Here is a 21105-nt window from a genome sequence, read left to right as displayed (position 1 = left end):
TCACTGTGTTCCTAGTTACATATCTACCTCAGTTACTATTGTGGGTAGATATTGTACAGGCTTTTTGTTATAGCCCTGCTCGAACACACCATATTCCACATATTCCACTATCTGAGTCAGGTGTGTCAGAGCAGGGCTGGAACCAAAACCCTGTCCACCCAATAGCTCTCCAGGGGGACCTGTACTACTGGCACACCAGTGTGTGTCCATGAATTTAGACTCATCGAAGTGGTCTCTTTGTCCCAATAGGCAGAAGACTGGGCTCAAGGAGCTGGAGTTCCTGAAGAAACTCAACGATGCAGACCCTGACGACAAGTTCCACTGCCTGCGCCTCTTCCGACACTTCTACCACAAGCAGCACCTCTGCCTGGTCTTCGAGCCTCTCAGGTACCACCCTCCAGGTTACTGGCACCCCTAGATTGAGTGCAGTGTTTCCCTTCTCATTGTATAGGCAGGGTGGGCCTAGGGCTTTTGTGGTCACGAAAGGTTGTCAGCCGGTGATTGTCAAGCAAATAACTGTCAGTTTCACGGTAATTGACTTAATTAATGAACACATGTAGCATCTCCTGGCTTCAAAGCCATTTATGCAGATCTTTTGAACATCTACATTTTAAAAAGTCTAATCAATTAATTTAATATAGCCTACACCTTCACAATGAAGCCATTTGATTTATTTTAGACCGGTTTTAAGAAGCATGATTTGAAGAACATGTAGTCTATTTCAGAACAGAATAGCATACTCTTGAGTTGTCCTTATGTGGCTATGCCAAAAGGCTGTGGGCTACGCTAGTTCATTTAGCAGACAAGATTTGCTTAGAATTCCGGCATTATTTTATAGTAGTTAAGAATAAAATTGAACAAAACTGAATAAAATAAAGGATATTTTCTCCAAACGATTGGAGGGAATGCTGAGTTGTGTTGAGCGGTTAACAAAGAAATAGGTATTCTTATGCATTAATAACTCTAAATTAAGCATCATTTTAGTTGTTCTCCAAATGTTGGGCTATGTGTTTTGATTTTTAATACATTTTAATGCTGCATGATCCTCTTTTTAGTAGAGGCCATCACTCTGTTTTCTTGCACAATTGCATAGCCTGTAGAGATGTTGCGCAACATAAGCTCATGGGTTCTTATTAAGTGTTTAATTAGATGTTCTATTACATTTACATTGATGTCAGAGTGATTAGAGGGACAATAGAGTGCTGGGTACCAGGCAGTTCGCAAGTTTGGTAGGCTACTAATGACCAGCATCGGCATCAGAGCTTGGAGAAGCCTAATTACCTTGACTCAACAAGGTAATTACCGCCGGTGTGGCGGCAATACGGTCACCGCAACACCCCAAGGTGGGTCCCTTGAGCATAGGTTTGCTCTCCCTGTGTTAAAGAATGTGGTTTCAAGTGATAATTTTTTGTTGTAAAAGCCTTAGCTGCTGGAGATGGAGTCTGAAAAGAGGTGGTCTTATTGACGCAAAGAGGCTGTTTTGAACTCTGAGGGAGTCGGCTGCTCTCTGTCCTGGGGATGGGGGAAATCGATATGGAATAGTGGTATTATTTTTGCCCATTTTTATATCAATACTGTGACTCCCAAGTATAGATTTTTCTCCTCCTTTTCCAGTATTTGTCATCCTATAGCTTGTTCTTTTTAAACACTTAGAACCGCCTGGCCTTTCATCCTACAGGTACCCGCTAGAGAACGTTGCCGGTCATCTCCTTTAGCATCAGATGCATATCAACCCACATGGTGCTGAAACATAAGCACCAACGCATGATAAATAGTGCATCAACTATTGTAAAGGATTAGTTGCCTAAGTAAATAGCATATTTTTAAGTTTAATGTTATTTGTTTTTGCTTAGTAGCCAAAGCAATGCTGCTGCGTGGGGGGGGGTCATGTGCTGAATACAGGGACCACACGTATATTCTTTGAAAATGTGACATTTGGAAATAGAGCTGCACCTCTTGAATTATGAGAGTTATTTGACAGAGGTAAATGTCATAGAAACTGCAGGATTTTGTCATTCTCCATTCTATGCATTTGTAAATGACAAGATTGGCCCGTTTTCTTCATGTACAATTTGACAGCTGATAGGCCTAACATTGTCACTCGTCAGAGTATTGTCAAATGAATCTGGTCTATAGGCTAACTGTCGTGTGTGAAATTAGTTTCGGTATCGTTTTACTTCCTGTTCATCAACTTAAGAGTCCAGGATATGTTTTGCATTATTCTAAAGGCCTACTGCAACAAACAGCATTTCATGTAATTTCCCTAACAATTAACAATAGAGTTATAGTAAATAAAATGTCTTGTAAAAGTTTTATTTTTATTTTTTTATTGTTTACATAAAATAGAATGGTATCAAGCCTCAAGGTGAGCGTTCAAATTATTAACATGAGTGCCAACGCTGATCAATAGGCATATAACACACTCATTATTGAGAGAGAGAGAGAGAGAGAGAGAGAGAGAGAGAGAGAGAGAGAGAGAGAGAGAGAGAGAGAGAGAGAGAGAGAGAGAGAGAGAGAGAGAGAGAGAGAGAGAGAGAGAGAGAGAGAGAGAGAGAGAGAGAGAGAGAGAGAGAGAGAGAGAGAGAGAGAGAGAGAGAGAGAGAGAGAGAGAGAGAGAGAGAGAGAGAGAGAGAGAGAGAGAGAGAGAGAGAGAGAGAGAGAGAGAATCCTACAGCACATTGTCTTGGGTAAAAAAAGGATCAATACTTTTCTGTTTGATTTTTTTTATTTCATTCCGACAATAGAGTAATGTAAAATGCAAAAGTATCGTGAGGTCGCTGGCAATGTCCAGTCTAACTCTGTCCTGTGTTTTACCTCTTGAGTAGATATTGTTTTCGTTGTAACCAGCATCTCAATTATTATTTTTAGTGCAGACGGATTACTAAACCGTCTGAAATGGCTCCATATTCCTTACATAGTGAACTACTTCCTCTTCTTCTTCTGTGGTTAGAAGTAGTGCGCTAAAATAAATCATATTTTATTGGTCACCTTCACGTGTTTTAGCAGATGTTATTGCGGGTGGAACGAAATGCTTGTGTTTCTAGCTCCAACAAAATCAAATCAAATTTTATTTGTCACATACACATGGTTAGCAGATGTTAATGCGAGTGTAGCAAAATGCTTGTGCTTCTAGTTCCGACAATGCAGTGATAACAGTGCAGTAATATCTAACAATTTCACAACACACACATCTAAAAAAATGGATATATAAATATTTGGACAAGCAATGTCGGCAGTATTTAGTGAATAGGGTGCCATTTTGTGACTCACCCCTAATATTGTATGTGGTGTCTCTCTACTCTCTCTCCTCCTCAGTATGAACCTGCGCGAGGTGCTGAAGAAGTATGGCAAAGACGTGGGCCTCCACATCAAGGCGGTGCGCTCCTACAGCCAGCAGCTCTTCCTGGCCCTGAAGCTGCTCAAACGCTGCAACATCCTCCACGCCGACATCAAACCTGACAATATCCTGGTACGTCACCTGTAACCCACCGTAGCCCCAGAGACAGTCACCTCTAACCCACCGTAGCCCCCAGAGACAGACAGTCACCTGTAACCCACCGTAGCCCCCAGAGACAGTCACCTCTAACCCACCGTAGCCCCCAGAGAGAGACAGTCACCTCTAACCCACCGTAGCCCCCAGAGAGAGACAGTCACCTCTAACCCACCGTAGCCCCCAGAGAGAGACAGTCACCTCTAACCCACCGTCGCCCCCAGAGAGAGACAGTCACCTCTAACCCACCGTAGCCCCAGAGAGACAGTCACCTCTAACCCACCGTAGCCCCCAGTCACCTCTAACCCACCGTAGCCCCCAGAGACAGTCACCTCTAACCCACCGTAGCCCCCAGAGACAGTCACCTCTAACCCACCGTAGCCCCCAGAGAGAGACAGTCACCTCTAACCCACCGTAGCCCCCAGAGAGAGACAGTCACCTCTAACCCACCGTAGCCCCCAGAGAAAGACAGTCACCTCTAACCCACCATAGCCCCCAGAGAGAGACAGTCACCTCTAACCCACCGTAGCCCCCAGAGAGAGACAGTCACCTCTAACCCACCGTAGCCCCCAGAGATAGACAGTCACCTCTAACCCACCATAGCCCCCAGAGAGAGACAGTCACCTGTAATCCACCGTAGCCCCCAGAGAGAAGATTTTAACAAACATTTAATGGAGAATTAATGTTTTAATAGCAGGTTATGACCCGCTTGCGGAGATAACTGTCAGTTTTGATCAGGGCACTCTACCCTTACCAGTTTCTCCCAGTCACATGACGGGAGTGGACCTCAGTTCAGTCTAATTGAACCCACCCAGTGTGAACAATGTGCTGTTTGACGGAGCTAATTGAACCCACCCAGTGTGAACAATGTGCTGTTTGACGGAGCTAATTGAACCCACCCAGTGTGAACAATGTGCTGTTTGACGGAGCTAATTGAACCCACCCAGTGTGAACAATGTGCTGTTTGACGGAGCTAATTGAACCCACCCAGTGTGAACAATGTGCTGTTTGACGGAGCTAATTGAACCCACCCAGTGTGAACAATATGCTGTTTGACGGAGCTAATTGAACCCACCCAGTGTGAACAATGTGCTGTTTGACGGAGCTAATTGAACCCACCCAGTGTGAACAATGTGCTGTTTGACGGAGCTAATTGAACCCACCCAGTGTGAACAATGTGCTGTTTGACAGGGCTTTGATGTCACCTTTGATATTTTTAAACCTGTTGGCTGGAGTTTTTATATAGGTCAAGTTGCATATATTTTATTTTATTGGTTTGTTTTCCCCAGGTGAACGAGTCGAAAACCATCCTCAAGCTCTGCGACTTTGGTTCAGCGTCACACGTGGCAGAGAATGACATCACTCCCTACCTGGTTAGCCGGTTCTACAGGGCGCCGGAGATTAGTGAGACTCCTCTCTTCTTGTCTTTTCCTACTCTTCTCTTTTTCTGTTCTCCTCCTCCTGTTCTTTTTTTAATTTTTTTTTATCCTGTCACGACCCTTGACCTGGAGAACTACTGGGTTCAGGCTTTTTCTCCAGCCCAGTTATATTCAACTAATCACCTGCTCATCAAGTCCTTGATTGGTTGAATTAGTGCAGCAGCTCTCCGCGACCAGTTGGAGAACACTGCTGTAGGTCTTAACTTGAAGGGAAAATATTCAACTGTCGTGTTTAGTACTCGCCAAACGGAATGAAAAACTGCGTAAAATAGGGAGGGGGCTACTTCCCCCCCCCCCATTATAAAACATTTAGAATCTTTTTGAAAACGGTGTGACCTTATGAACACAACGCTCATCAAACATACTAATTTTCCATAGTTTGACCCATGTCTCCTAAAGCCTTTATCTGTCCTTGCAGTCATCGGGAAGCTTTATGACCACGGCATCGACATGTGGTCCGTTGGCTGCACTCTGTATGAGCTGTATACGGGCAAGATCCTTTTCCCAGGGAAAACCAACAACCACATGATTAAGCTCGCCATGGACCTCAAGGGCAAGATGCCCAATAAGGTCAGACCAAAATCCACCAACCACAGAAACACTCCCTTCACCCTGCTACGGGACATTTAACTGTACTGTAGGGTCCATCCAGAAACACTCCCTTCACCCTGCTAAGGGACATTTTACAGCAGAAAAACAATTTATTCAGAAGTGTTATTGAAATTCCAATTTTTAAAACAATCTGAAGAATCTAAACTCTTGAGTTTCTGGTTAGTTCCTGAATGGAATCATTTGAAATGGAATTGACCCCCCCAACTATTATCTTTCTATCCTGCACAGATGATCAGGAAAGGTGTGTTCAAGGACCAGCACTTTGACCAGAACCTCAACTTCCTGTACACCGAAGTAGACAGAGTTACTGAAAGGGTAGGAGGTTGTTGTTTTCTCTCATATTGTCTCAGTGGGAATGTTAATGGAGAATAGTAAGCTAAGCCATGTGTCTATTTTTAAGGACCCTACTTTTCAGAGGATGACTCGAAAACCTTGTGATCTGCAAAAAAGTCAAACGAACCCCAAATGATGTGATGTATCGATTTATGTCCATCTCATCTCTATGGTGTCATTGCTCTTGCCTTCCGTGCTTACTTCTTTTCCACACACACTCCCCCTCTTTCTCCCACCCTTTTTCTCCCTCTTTCTCCTCCTCTTTTCATTCTCCATTTCCTCCTATTCCAACCCCCCCTTTCCATATCTCTGCTCATTTTCTCTCTACTATCTTTGTTTTCTTCACTCATTCCTCCTTTTAAAACCGTTTTTGTTTTCCTCTCTCTTTTTCTCTCCTTTTTAAAACCGTTTTTGTTTTCCTCTCTGGGTCTTTTTTCGACTCTGATCTCTTGCCCCGCCCCATCCAACTCCACACCACTTATCTGTTCTGCTTCTCATCCCAACTCTTTCTCTCTCTCTCACTCTACCTCCTGCGCTCCCTCCCTCCCTCCATCGCTCTCCCCCCTCCCCCACTTGTTCTTCTTCTGTCCCACCCATTCACAGGAGAAGGTGACAGTGATGAGCACCATCAACCCCACCAAGGAGCTGCTGGCTGACATGGTGGGCTGCCAGCGTCTGCCCGAGGACCAGCGCAAGAAGGTGGCCCAGCTCAAGGACCTGCTGGACCTGACCCTTATGCTGGACCCGGCCAAGAGGATCAGCATCAACCAGGCCCTGCAGCACCCCTACATCCAGGAGAAGATCTTCTGACCACTTCGTACTGTATCCACTCACAGTCATGCATTGATTGCTGCAACCAGTACTGAGTCCTTAGTTTGACTATGGTTGGACCCCCATCCCATCTGGCACTGCTGATGGAGAGGAAGTAGTATTATCTTTCGTCCCCTGTTTGAACCACACACACACACACACACACACACACACACACACACACACACACACACACACACACACACACACACACACACTCTTTCTCCCGTTTTTCATCGATCTTCTGGATTGTATAAATAACCGTAGTAGGGCTCCAAGCAGAATGCCTGCTGCATAGCATATGTTCAGTTTCAGCCTACCTGCAAGTCAGATAGTTCTGTCTCATTATAAGCCCTCTATCTCATGGACAGTAAGCCACTCGAGTTGGACTTTCATCCAATCAGATCTTCCGTTTTTTGATTGGCCCCTTGCAGGTGACTGAAGGTGGATGAAATGTTTTGCTGTAAAAAAAAAAAAAAGTGAATTCTGATTGGATTAAGTAAAATGTAAATTCTGATTATTGGGGAGGGTTAGTCAAATGTTAATTCTGATTGGGTTAGTCAAATGTTAATTCTGATTGGGTTAGTCAAATGTTAATTCTGATTGGGTTAGTCAAATGTTAATTCTGATTGGGTTAGTCAAATGTTAATTCTGATTGGGTTAGTCAAATGTTAATTCTGATTGGGTTAGTCAAATGTTAATTCTGATTGGGTTAGTCAAATGTTAATTCTGATTAATGGGGAGGGTTAGTCAAATGTTAATTCTGATTGGGTTAAGTAAAATGTTAATTCTGATTGTTGGGGAGGGTTTTTGAGCTAATGGTCATTCATGAGTTACCAAGGCAGTGACAAGCAGGGAGGGTAACCCAATACCCTTGCCCTTTTGAATGGGATGTTTGTACAGTGGGTTGACTAAACTCCTGCAACCTTGGCAGCTCCTTTGACTTACTGTTACCTGTGATGTGGTGCAGGGCCAGCATAAATGATGTCTATATCCGCGTCTCCCCCAGGTATTGAAAGCCCCCATCCACCCTGTCCCCACATCCTGGTGTCTGTGCAGGCCCTGGTCCGCATGCCCGTTCTGCTGCTGCCTGTGGGTCTGTCAGTGCCGAAAACCCAAACGGTTGGGGGGGTCCTTGGGTTCTACTTTAAAGCAGGTTGTATACCACTTACAGTACATTGAAGGTAAGCTTTCTCCCCCACCCTCCTAAAAAAAAAAAAACTCATTAACTTCAACTGGTTATTATTACCTCATGTTTTATTTATTTTTTATATATTTACACATGGTTTTAGCCAGATGTCCCTGTAGACATGGTTATGTCAAGAAATAGGGTTTCTATAAGACAACTATATATTTCTTAAGCATAATTCAAATCGCTATGGCAAAGATTGGATTTAAAAGAAAATCCAAATCGGTCATGCATCTAAATTGTAGAGAGAAAATTGGGGGGGGGGCTTTATCCAACAAGCTGTCACCTTCAGTGTACTTCTCTTAATGCAACAGCTACGTTTTATTTGCTCTACTGTGTAATAAATACCTTTTTTTTCTGCGCTCCCTTTACGGTGTTAGAAACTGTGAGGATAGCAGTCTTGCTATGTACACAAAAGCATGTGTTAATTGTTTCTAGGTGTGTTCTCTAAAAAAAAATATATATAATAAGGCTATGTAAGTGTTTTGTTTCCCTCTGTTATCTGTCATTGGTTTTCATGTTTTGTATGACCATGGTGTCTTTTGATCCAGGGATATTCCTGCACTGAGCTTTGAGTCTGCTTGTTATGAGCGGTAATTGCCTCTATTTGGTGTTATATATATATAATAATGATCTTATAGGACCAAAACAGAAATAAAACAGCCTAAACGAGTAGCTAATGCAGTATGTATATGCCTTTTCCATAAAATGTCTTCCCTACATACAAATGCCAATGTTCAGGCCCCGTAAAGTGTCAACAATGAACTGAAATGCGTTCTTTTTAAAGCTAATTCACCAAACCTAAACTAAGAATACTTTGGTGGTGTTCCGCGATTTTTAGGCTAGAATCCAAACTTGAGATCTGTGCGCCAAAACTTGACACGTACAGATCGAAAAGTTAGAATTTGGCCCTCACGTGCTAGATTTAGATTTAGATCAAACCAAAGGAGCAGAAGAAGACATCATGTTGTGTGCTGTTTCACTGACGCTGGTGTTTGTGCTGTTTTTCCCCACAATGATGTTTCCTGTGGTGGCTGAGAGCGAGACAAGAGTCCAGCACTTCCTTCTCCAGGCCGGGCTCCCCTTTCAGAGAGACAAGACCTCCACGAGGCCACTTATCAAGGTCATTTCTGATGGCATGTGTAGATACTAAAAGCCGTAAAGCTATAGAAATAAATAGTCGCAAACTCGTATAACTCCCAGCGACTCGATTTAGTTGTATAGCTTCCAGTTAATTTGCCGATAGTCAGCACCTCTACACTAATGTTCCCTGGGGATGCTCCAGCTTGTTATTAGATACTAGAAGCCAACAACACTGGGGGTGATGTAAAATACAATATGGCAAATTTATTTTGCTTACTGTTTTCCGGGAAGGCATTTGTCATCACCCACACTCGACCATTAAAAAGTTGTGGTTCCAAATGTTGCCTCTCACCAGATGTTAAGGATTTATCTTTGTATTCGTCTACACATGACAGACACTTTTTGGTTAACAAAGTGTCATTACATGCTGCACATGTACCTGAGTGTGTTTTGGTTACGCATATGGCTCTAAACTGGTTCCAGATTGCCACAAGGCGTCAGGTAGCTTGACTTTTAACTGTCAAAGTTGAACCACCAGGCGTCAGGTCGGGTAGCTTGACTTGTAACTGTCAAAGTTGAACCACCAGGCGTCCGGTAGCTTGACTTGTAACTGTCAAAGTTGAACCACCAGGCGTCCGGTAGCTTGACTTGTAACTGTCAAAGTTGAACCAAGATACTTGTTCATTTGTTCTCTATATGTTCTAGGTGCCGCCATTTTAGAGAAGAGTCTCGCAAGGAACCTCCTCTGGACAAAGGTTTCTGTTCTGGAGAGAGTTACAGTATTTGTAAAAGTGGACTCATCAATATGACAACATCATACAAAGCGGGGGAAATTCCTGCATACAGAAATCAACAACAGCATTCAAATCTTCTGAGACTGACGCTTGTGGCTTTTCCCCATGTGGGCAAAGCTCAAGGGAGGGCGCAAATGAGGAAGAGGCAAATGTCGCAGTCTTGGCAGATTTTTATTCCATCGTTGATGTCTAAGCAGGAAGACGGGGGGGGGGGGAGGGGGGGCATTGTATGATGATGCCATTTTGCTAAGTCAATTATTAGTAGACATGTCATGACCTGACATTTTTCAAATATGTTATCAGTAACTACTTCAGTTATTGTAATGAGTCGGTGTTAGACACGTTGTTACCGTAATGAGTCGGTGTTAGACACGTTGTTACCGTAATGAGTCGGTGTTAGACACGTTGTTACCGTAATGAGTCGGTGTTAGACACGTTGTTACCGTAATGAGTCGGTGTTAGACACGTTGTTACCGTAATGAGTCGGTGTTAGACACGTTGTTACCGTAATGAGTCGGTGTTAGACACGTTGTTACCGTAATGAGTCGGTGTTAGACACGTTGTTACCGTAATGAGTCGGTGTTAGACACGTTGTTACCGTAATGAGTCGGTGTTAGACACGTTGTTACCGTAATGAGTCGGTGTTAGACACGTTGTTACCGTAATGAGTCGGTGTTAGACACGTTGTTACCGTAATGAGTCGGTGTTAGACACGTTGTTACCGTAATGAGTCGGTGTTAGACACGTTGTTACCGTAATGAGTCACTATTACACGTTGTTACCGTAATGAGTCACTATTACACGTTGTTATTGTAATGAGTCACTATTACACATTGTTACCGTAATTAGTCGGTTAGACACGATATCATAATGAGTCACTATTACACGTTGTTATCGTAATGAGTCACTATTACATGTTATTGTAATGAGTCAGTATTACACGTTATCGTAATGAGTCACTTACACGTTATCGTAATGAGTCTGTTAGACACGTTATCGCAATGAGTCAGTATTACACGTTATCATCGCAATGAGTCACTATTACACGTTATCGTAATGAGTCACTATTACACGTTATCGTAATGAGTCACTTACACGTTATCGTAATGAGTCACTTACACGTTGTTATCGCAATGAGTCACTATTACACGTTGTTATCGCAATGAGTCAGTGTTACATGTTGTTATCGTAATGAGTTACTATTACACGTTGTTATCGTAATGAGTCGGTGTTACACGTTGTTATCGTAATGAGTTACTATTACACGTTGTTACCGTAATGAGTCGGTGTTACACGTTGTTATCGTAATGAGTTACTATTACACGTTGTTATCGTAATGAGTCGGTGTTACACGTTGTTATCGTAATGAGTCACTATTACACGTTGTTACCGTAATGAGTCACTATTACACGTTGTTACCGCAATGAGTCACTATTACACGTTGTTATCGCAATGAGTCACTATTACACGTTGTTATCGCAATGAGTCACTATTACACGTTGTTATCGCAATGAGTCACTATTACACGTTGTTACCGCAATGAGTCACTATTACACGTTGTTATCGCAATGAGTCACTATTACACGTTGTTATCGGAATGAGTCTGTGTTAGACAAGTTGTTATCGTAATGAGTCTGTGTTAGACACGTTGTTATCGTAATGAGTTGGTTAGACACGTTATCGTAATGAGTCACTATTACATGTTATCGTAATGAGTCACTATTACATGTTATCGTAATGAGTCACTATTACATGTTATCGTAATGAGTCTGTTAGACACGCTGTTATCGCAATGAGTCACTATTACACGCTGTTATCGCAATGAGTCAGTATTACACGTTATCATCGTAATGAGTCACTATTACATGTTATCATAATGAGTCACTTACACGTTATCGTAATGAGTTACTATTACACGTTGTTATCGTAATGAGTCACTATTACACGTTGTTATCGTAATGAGTCACTATTACACGTTGTTATCGTAATGAGTCACTATTACACGTTGTTATCGTAATGAGTCACTATTACACGTTGTTATCGTAATGAGTCACTATTACACGTTGTTATCGTAATGAGTCACTATTACACGTTGTTATCGTAATGAGTTACTATTACACGTTGTTATCGTAATGAGTCACTATTACACGTTGTTATCGTAATGAGTTACTATTACACGTTGTTATCGTAATGAGTCACTATTACACGTTGTTATCGTAATGAGTCACTATTACACGTTGTTATCGTAATGAGTCACTATTACACGTTGTTATCGTAATGAGTCACTATTACACGTTGTTATCGTAATGAGTCACTATTACACGTTGTTATCGTAATGAGTCACTATTACACGTTGTTATCGTAATGAGTCACTATTACACGTTGTTATCGTAATGAGTCACTATTACACGTTGTTATCGTAATGAGTCACTATTACACGTTGTTACCGTAATGAGTCAGTATTACACGTTGTTGTCGTAATGAGTCACTATTACACGTTGTTACCGTAATGAGTCACTATTACACGTTATCGTAATGAGTCACTATTACACATTGTTACCGTAATTAGTCGGTTAGACACGTTATCGCAATGAGTCAGTATTACACGTTATCATCATAATGAGTCACTATTACACGTTGTTACCATGAGTCGGTGTTAGACACGTTATCGTAATGAGTCAGTATTACACGTCGTTATCGTAATGAGTCACTATTACACGTTGTTATCGGAATGAGTCAGTGTTAGACAAGTTGTTACCGTAATGAGTCGGTGTTAGACACGTTATCGTAATGAGTCAATATTACACGTCGTTATCGTAATGAGTCACTATTACACGTTGTTATCGGAATGAGTCTGTGTTAGACAAGTTGTTATCGTAATGAGTCTGTGTTAGACACGTTGTTATCGTAATGAGTCTGTGTTAGACACGTTATCATAATGAGTCACTATTACACGCTGTTATCGCAATGAGTCAGTATTACACGTTATCATAATGAGTCACTATTACATGTTATCATAATGAGTCACTTACACGTTATCGTAATGAGTTACTATTACACGTTGTTAACGTAATGAGTCGGTGTTACACGTTGTTACCGTAATGAGTCACTATTACACGTTGTTATCGTAATGAGTCACTATTACACGTTGTTATCGTAATGAGTCACTATTACACGTTGTTATCGTAATGAGTCACTATTACACGTTGTTATCGTAATGAGTTACTATTACACGTTGTTATCGTAATGAGTCACTATTACACGTTGTTATCGTAATGAGTCACTATTACACGTTGTTATCGTAATGAGTCACTATTACACGTTGTTACCGTAATGAGTCACTATTACACGTTGTTATCGTAATGAGTCACTATTACACGTTGTTATCGTAATGAGTCACTATTACACGTTGTTATCGTAATGAGTCACTATTACACGTTGTTATCGTAATGAGTCACTATTACACGTTGTTATCGTAATGAGTCACTATTACACGTTGTTACCGTAATGAGTCACTATTACACGTTGTTGTCGTAATGAGTCACTATTACACGTTGTTATCGTAATGAGTCGGTGTTACACGTTGTTATCGTAATGAGTCGGTGTTACACGTTGTTATCGTAATGAGTCACTATTACACGTTGTTATCGTAATGAGTCACTATTACACGTTGTTATCGTAATGAGTCACTATTACACGTTGTTATCGTAATGAGTCACTATTACACGTTGTTACCGTAATGAGTCACTATTACACGTTGTTATCGTAATGAGTCGGTGTTACACGTTGTTATCGTAATGAGTCACTATTACACGTTGTTATCGTAATGAGTCACTATTACACGTTGTTATCGTAATGAGTCACTATTACACGTTGTTATCGTAATGAGTCACTATTACACGTTGTTATCGTAATGAGTCACTATTACACGTTGTTATCGTAATGAGTCACTATTACACGTTGTTATCGTAATGAGTCACTATTACACGTTGTTATCGTAATGAGTCACTATTACACGTTGTTATCGTAATGAGTCACTATTACACGTTGTTATCGTAATGAGTCACTATTACACGTTGTTATCGTAATGAGTCACTATTACACGTTGTTATCGTAATGAGTCACTATTACACGTTGTTATCGTAATGAGTCACTATTACACGTTGTTACCGTAATGAGTCACTATTACACGTTGTTGTCGTAATGAGTCACTATTACACGTTGTTATCGTAATGAGTCGGTGTTACACGTTGTTATCGTAATGAGTCGGTGTTACACGTTGTTATCGTAATGAGTCACTGTTACACGTTGTTATCGTAATGAGTCACTATTACACGTTGTTATCGTAATGAGTCACTATTACACGTTGTTATCGTAATGAGTCACTATTACACGTTGTTACCGTAATGAGTCACTATTACACGTTGTTATCGTAATGAGTCGGTGTTACACGTTGTTATCGTAATGAGTCACTATTACACGTTGTTATCGTAATGAGTCACTATTACACGTTGTTATCGTAATGAGTCACTATTACACGTTGTTATCGTAATGAGTCACTATTACACGTTGTTATCGTAATGAGTCACTATTACACGTTGTTATCGTAATGAGTCACTATTACACGTTGTTATCGTAATGAGTCACTATTACACGTTGTTATCGTAATGAGTCACTATTACACGTTGTTATCGTAATGAGTCGGCATTAGACACATTGGGTGTGATTTGTTCATGAACTCGGATGTTTTGCTTATGGATTCTGAGAAAGTATATGGAAATCATGATAAATTGTATTTAGTTCGATTGAACTTTGGTTATAATGTGGCTAAATCTATGCCAAAGTGATCAACAATAAAGGTAATACTTTTTCTTGTTATTGATAAATATGGCCAGATTAATGTTATCACTGGTAACATTGCAATTTTGTGTTTTTGTTTTTCAGGGTAAGTCAGAACTTCTCTTCCCTGCCTTGGTTCCTTCAGTCTCCTCTCTCTGCTTTGGTGCCCATGTAAGACTGGAGACCAGGGAAGATGTTCAACGAATGAGCCCCTGTGGATATTTCTCAAATAGAAAATGTTAAAACAGAAGGGAAAAAAATGTTATGTAACACATTTGTCCACATCCTTCACTTTATTCAATGTAATCTTGTCCACTACTGTTTTCTTATGATATAACATCAATGTGCATGCTCTGTCCTTAATTGAGAACAAAACAACGTGTGTTCATTTTTCATTTGGCGTATTAATATAATAAACATAGGCACAGACTATCTGAAGATGTTGAGTTTCTTTGATAACAGTTTACTTGGAAGCTGCCATAGACTACATTAATTGTGTTGCCATAATGACAAGATGTCACAAAAACAATCATGACTTAGCCTGTCTGCTTTAATGACACCTGGCTTAAAACAAACATGACTCAACCATGGTTTGAATTTAAGGGGTGCTAGAATATGAACTTAAACAGTCAGTGAGGACACCCTGAAAATAGTCATCCCAAAGAGTTTGTATAATTTGAACCCTGAACAGAGTGTTAATTTAGGCATGCTAACTCCCACTAGTCAACTAGCTTCCAGTACCTACAGTAGATAACATTGCCTGAACTTTGACATGTTATATCGTCATGACACCAAAGGGTTCAGGTAAGGTCTAACGAGATATGTTGTACATTCATTGACTGGTACACTAGTTCACTTAGCTGTCATGTTCTACTTTGAGAACATTGTGCTGCGATCAGGAACACCCTGTTAAAGGAAAAGGCTTTCTAAATGCACAGTCTGTGTAATCTCCAATTTGTTAAGCTTTTCTCAAGTCCCTGGCTTTAGTTCTCTTTGCAGAGCTTGGTGGTGACACTCTGTGGGAGGTCAATGTACCTTTCTTGCTAGCTTTGGCTTTTCTGATTTTGGTGCAACCTGTAGGTTTTGGTGTTGATCCCTCACCCCAAGACTGGACCTGGACAAGGGTCTCTGTCCTGTTTAGTTTGGCTGAGCTGGAACAGGGCCTCTTAAAGACTGTATGTGGCCTTGCACCCACCCTGATGCGATTCTGTTTGTAAGGAGCACAAGTCGGCCTAGTGCGTGAGTCTCGAGACAGGCTCAGTTCCGTAACACTGGACACAACTGAATCTGCTTTCCTCAAGCGAGAAGTGCTCCTGGTCAAGCTGACGGCCGTAGCCGGCCGACACCGGCCCGTTTTGGTCAGCTCTCGCTGTACTGTGGCCGCCTGCAGATCCTCCATCTCAGATAGTCTGCTTACGATGGCAACCAATGAAGGCTCTCGCATGTGCAGGCTCTGGCGACTTTCCCAATCGGCCGTGCTGGGCAGACTCCGGGTCAGATCCAGCACTTTCAGAGATGCTGGGAGCACATCCGCAAATGGCAACTGGGCCTCCGACGACTCCGAGAAGTGCAAGTCGGAGTCCAGGTCTAAGTCGAAAGGTTCAGGCCTCAACCGGAGCTCTACTTCGGGCGTGACCCACTCGTGGGCCTGGGCGCCTCCTTTCTCTTGGTCGGATAGATCGCTGGCGTCAGAGTGGATGTCTGCCGGTGTGCTGCTACCGTTTCGCTTTGACCCATCAGTGCTGGTTCCTGACCCAAGCCCTGCTCTGTCATTCATTGGGCCCCAACAGTAGAATGTCTTTACCCTCCTCTCCCCATTGGCCCTTCTCCTGTCCCTCGAATTGATAGTGTAAGCCGCCTGGACAGGTGTGATTTTCAACAGAGACTCACTGGAGCTTGTGCCCCGGCCCTCCCCTTGGTTATGTTTGGTGAAACTCGGGTGCCGTAGCCTGCTGTTGAGATGATGGATGTTGATTGTTGGCCGTCTGTGGATCATCCTGAACTGGGCTCTCTGTGATTGGCTCTTGCTAAAGATAAGAGGGAATAAAAATAAGTAGTATGGCGATCTTTAATAAATAATGACATAAAACACGTATTTTAATTTCAAACTCCACAAACCTGAAAGGTGTTTTTAATTCACACCTTTGGTAATACTGACAACCACGTGGTGTTTTTAATTCACACCTTTGGTAATACTGACAACCACGTGGTGTTTTTAATTCACACCTTTGGTAATACTGACAACCACGTGGTGTTTTTAATTCACACCTTTGGTAATACTGACAACCACGTGGTGTTTTTAAGTAGTTTATCGAAGCAAAACGGATACCTAAAATCTGTCCTAGTGGATTGACTATAGCCAAGGTAAATCATGTTTGGTTATATTTTGAGTGGAATATTCCTTTTTGATAATTAAGAAATAGGGGTGAAGTAACCTAATATTTGAGTTTGGATACACAACATTTTTTTAAAGTTTATTTTTTATTGATTCCAATTAAAAGCTAGTCAATTTAAAGTTCGGTATTTTGGCGAAGGCAGAACAAACATGACACCAAATTCTGTCAGACGGGCTGGCATACATTTCTGATTGATTTTCCCTCCATCAAGGTAATGGCCGGCCCATTGTTTAATATCCCATTGTCCTCTATACAGGTGACGTATACAGAGGGGTAATATTCCCACACTGAAGATCTCATTCAGCCCGTGAATAGCCCAGCTGTCACCAAGTTAGGGTAGTAAGCAGGCATTTTAAAATATTCATCTACTTACACTGATGTAGACTCTGATGGGCTATGACAGGTGGTCAGGTAGATACTTGAATTGAGTGTTGATGGAAATATCTAAGAAATTAAAAAGATGATTGTATTAAATGCATTTTTAAAGGCATTAAAAACAACAGTACGCTAAAAGCAAAGGAATTTGTTGAAATGGTCACACACAGCCGGTAACAATTCCTTGTCTGGAAACATCCAGAACAGTTCAAATGGATTAGACTTGCTCATACATGCTGTACATCTAAATGCTCTAAACTATAGTAAGTACTTTTACAGTTATCACCTTCTGTGCTCTGACACCACTTGACATGTCCAAGTCCTCAAGTTGACGAATCAGATGAGAGATATAGAAGTCCTGTGGGCAATAAACAGTTCATTCATTCTTTTCTTAATTAAAGCTGACAGTTGGTTAGACTTTTTGAAATCGGGAGCAAGATCTGAGAAATAATAACTATTCATTCTTATTATTTTATAAAGCCCTACTTTAAATATGAGATTAGCATTAGATAAGTTTGGACAGCTGTTGTGCAATAGAAAAAGCATGTTAAGTAAAGACCGACATATACACGTTTTAATTAAGGTCTCCAATGAGTTTTTCTCTAATTAATTAAACCATGTGATCTTTTTTTCCCCATTTAGCTGAATATGCAATGGGGGAAGTTTCTTAAGGCAATGTACCTATCTATATAGATTATGGAAAGCTACAATCACACTTTAGTAGCACTTCATTAACCTAGAAGGTAGGTATAATGACATAGTCAAATTGTAATTACACACAAAGTCTGCCATCGTTTGTTTTTATTTTGGTAGCCTTTAGTATACATAGGCTACAAACAGCTCTTGTGTTTACAGGTGCACGGAGAGAGAACAAATATATAAATAAAATGGAAAGTCCCATCACACTGATGTTGGATGCTACCACAAACTAAGATAGCACACCACCTTTTCAGTCAAGAGACCTTTATTGTTCTCTGGATCTAAACATTTGTGAGATCCCTTTAATTGTTTGTGGAGCATCCCATACCTTTTATATATATTACTGGCAACATTTTGGCTACCAGTTTGCATCCTAATTTTACACCCTAATTGTTAGCACACTGAGAAAATGCTTATCAGAATGAAGATTGAATTGTTTAAGATTAACGTTACACTGCCTTTAATTTGCTTTTATTGAAAAAGCGGTGTGATGAGCCTGTTTTTTTGTCACTCACCTGGTGTATTTGGCCAGAAACAGCTCCTAGAAAAAATGAAAGCGCAACATTTCAGTCGGGCATAAATCGGGTGAAAATAATTATTTCATGAAAATAAAGATAGGTTTAACCTACCTGGCGTCGAGAGATGCGTCTCCGCTAAACCGTGCCTACGAGCTGTTGACATGTACCGGTTTGACATGTTGAGGTTTGGCGTTTTTGTCGGGCTCTTGCCGTTTGATAATTGCAGTGAAACTGTTGGGATTCCAGACGTTGTTAATATTTACTTGGACATGCACTTGATACGGACATGATCAGATATTCCTCTTTCTCTCCGTTATCATTTTACAGCACCGTATATCAATTCATATATCTCTCTACCTGTAACATTAGGAGCTCGTTTTCTCTACTACACTCTCTGTCCTCGTAGCGTCATAGGTATAGCCTATTGACTTGTATTTCCCGAAAGATTTAGCCAGATACAATGTTACAACGCGTGCCCAAAAGTTATCTTTAAATGATCTAAGATGTGTGTTTTGTCTTTCTGTCATATGCGACACAGATGGGCTCCATTAGCTTGCTTCATGTCTCAAAAACGAAAATGGTGACTGAAACCATGGTAACACATGAACTATGGTAACTTCCCAGTCCTGGAAATGTAGCCTGTTTACTCCAGCCTCAAATAGATTAAAAACCCATTGGTGGTGTTGGAGGGCAAGTAGGAGCCACCCTTTCCTCTGCTCTAAAAATATATATATATCCCAAATGCCCCATGGCAATGATTGGGGACATTGCCCTGTGTAGGGTTCTGTCTTTCGGATTGAGATGTTAAACGGGTGTCCTGACTCTCTGTGGTCACTAAAGATCCCATGGCACTTATAGTAAGAGTAGGGGTGTTAACCCCGGTGTCCTGGCTAAATTCCCAAATCTGGCCCTCATACCATCACGGTCAGCTAGTCATCCCCAGTTTACAATTGGCTCATTCATCCCCCCTCCTCTCCCCTGTAAATATTCCCCAGGTCATTGCTGTAAATGAGAATGTGTTCTCAGTCAATTTACCTGGTAAAATAAGTGTAAAATAAAGATATAAAGATAGTTGTGTGGCTAAACGGAATAGCCTATCCATACATTTTCCACATTTGTGTTTTTCTTCAGAAATGAATGAGTAGAATCCTTAATGATATTATATTAAAGCGGACACCCCGCCTGTGTTTTGATGAACAGCTTAGGGATGAGCCTGGAGATTTTAGTATTATTATTATTAGTATTATTTATTTTTTAACAATTAGGTCTAAGTGCCTTGCGCAAGGGTACATTGCGGCAGGGTAGCCTAGTGGTTAAAGTACTGGACTAGTAACCGAAAGGTTGCAAGTTTGAATCCCCGAGCTGACAAGGTACAAATCTGTCGTTCTGCCCCTGAACAGGCAGTTAACCCACTGTTCCTAGGCCGTCATTGAAAATAAGAATTTGTTCTTAACTGACTTGCCTGGTTAAATAAATTGACCGATTTTTTTTTTTACCTAGTCGACCAAGGGGATTTGTTACATTCCCCCGTTTCTGTGTTGTTTGGGGTTTGTATGTGTGTATTTCAGGAAATGGCTTTCTGGATTCTAAGCAGCTTATTTGTCGGCCCCTCGATGATTGAACCCTCTTGTCAAAGGAAACAGCAGTTTTCAATTACAAACTCCTTCTGCAGCTTGAAAAGCCAGTGTTCCTTTGTTAGGAGAGAGAGCTTCTTTGTGCGTCCTGTGTTTTGTTGTGGGTCTGTATAATTTGTTGTAAAGTGTTTTGTAGCTGGTCCTGCAGAGGTATGTTTATGTCAAAAGGACTGGTTTTGATTATTGAAATTACTCACTTTACGTTAGTAATTATTCTGTTTTTGTTCCCGGGGGGAAGGGGAAGGCACCTTAAGAGTGCTTAGCACACTAGGTAAGACCTGGGTGGACCACCCCCAGTATTTTGGTTAGCGCGCCAGGTGGCATTAAGAATAGGTAAAATAAGAGAGGGGGCTCTTTAACTTTTACTTTCTTTGCTTTGGTTCCATCCAGCCCATTTTCCCCAAATTATTGTGTAAAGGAAGAGTAAATTCCCTGTTAAAGGTAATATTCTCATCCTCTGTCATCTTTACCCGCACCTACAGTCACATACCTCTTTACCTCCACCTACAGTCACATACCTCCACCTACAGTCACATACCTCCACCTACAGTCACATACCTCCACCTGCAGTCACATACCTCCACCTACAGTCACATACCTCTTTACCTCTACCTACAGTCCCATACCTCCAACTACAGTCACATACCTCTTTACCTCCACATACAGTCACATACCTCTTTACCTCCACCTACAGTCCCATACCTCCACCTACAGTCACATACCTCTTTACCTCCACCTACAGTCCCATACCTCCACCTATAGTCACATACCTCTTTACCTCCACCTACAGTCGCATACCTCTTTACCTCCACCTACAGTCCCATACCTCTTTACCTCCACCTACAGTCACATACCTCTTTACCTCCACCTACAGTCACATACCTCCACCTACAG

General features: G+C 41.4%; 2 protein-coding genes across 2 annotated transcripts in view; one reads left to right on the top strand and one right to left on the bottom strand.

Annotated features, from left to right (window-relative positions):
• LOC124040693 (serine/threonine-protein kinase PRP4 homolog) overlaps nucleotides 1–15023 on the top strand; it is a 28807-nt gene extending 13784 nt beyond the window's left edge. Inside the window, exons 11-17 of the mRNA XM_046357768.1 lie at nucleotides 250–387; nucleotides 3316–3469; nucleotides 4780–4894; nucleotides 5348–5499; nucleotides 5770–5856; nucleotides 6478–8996; nucleotides 14695–15023. Coding sequence (XP_046213724.1) covers nucleotides 250–387; nucleotides 3316–3469; nucleotides 4780–4894; nucleotides 5348–5499; nucleotides 5770–5856; nucleotides 6478–6684 — 853 coding nt within the window. The 3' untranslated portion in view covers nucleotides 6685–8996; nucleotides 14695–15023. The remainder of the gene's footprint in view (nucleotides 1–249; nucleotides 388–3315; nucleotides 3470–4779; nucleotides 4895–5347; nucleotides 5500–5769; nucleotides 5857–6477; nucleotides 8997–14694) is intronic.
• On the bottom strand, nucleotides 14651–19131 carry LOC124042162. Its single transcript, XM_046360552.1, has 5 exons — nucleotides 18689–19131; nucleotides 18575–18600; nucleotides 17647–17718; nucleotides 17359–17429; nucleotides 14651–16616 (listed from the first exon to the last, which is right to left on the bottom strand). The coding sequence occupies exons 1-5, from the start codon at nucleotides 18753–18755 to the stop codon at nucleotides 15548–15550; spliced, it is 1305 nt and encodes a 434-aa protein (XP_046216508.1). The 5' UTR covers nucleotides 18756–19131; the 3' UTR covers nucleotides 14651–15547.
• Between the last annotated feature and the right edge of the window lie 1974 nt (nucleotides 19132–21105).

This window comes from Oncorhynchus gorbuscha, linkage group LG08, assembly GCF_021184085.1.
Source record: "Oncorhynchus gorbuscha isolate QuinsamMale2020 ecotype Even-year linkage group LG08, OgorEven_v1.0, whole genome shotgun sequence".
NCBI classification, from domain to species: Eukaryota; Metazoa; Chordata; class Actinopteri; order Salmoniformes; family Salmonidae; genus Oncorhynchus; species Oncorhynchus gorbuscha.
This window is presented reverse-complemented; position numbering and strand designations above follow the sequence as displayed.

Bases quoted from the DNA above. Each gene is read 5' to 3' on its own strand.
- LOC124042162 (XM_046360552.1), bottom strand. From the start codon at position 18,755: ATGTCAAACCGGTACATGTCAACAGCTCGTAGGCACGGTTTAGCGGAG. The intron at 17,430-17,646 runs GTGATAACTGTA...TTAATTTCTTAG, and splicing joins GTGGTGTCAGAGCACAGAAG to ATATTTCCATCAACACTCAA. The intron at 16,617-17,358 runs GTAAGTAGATGA...TCTTATCTTTAG, and splicing joins CCATCAGAGTCTACATCAGT to CAAGAGCCAATCACAGAGAG.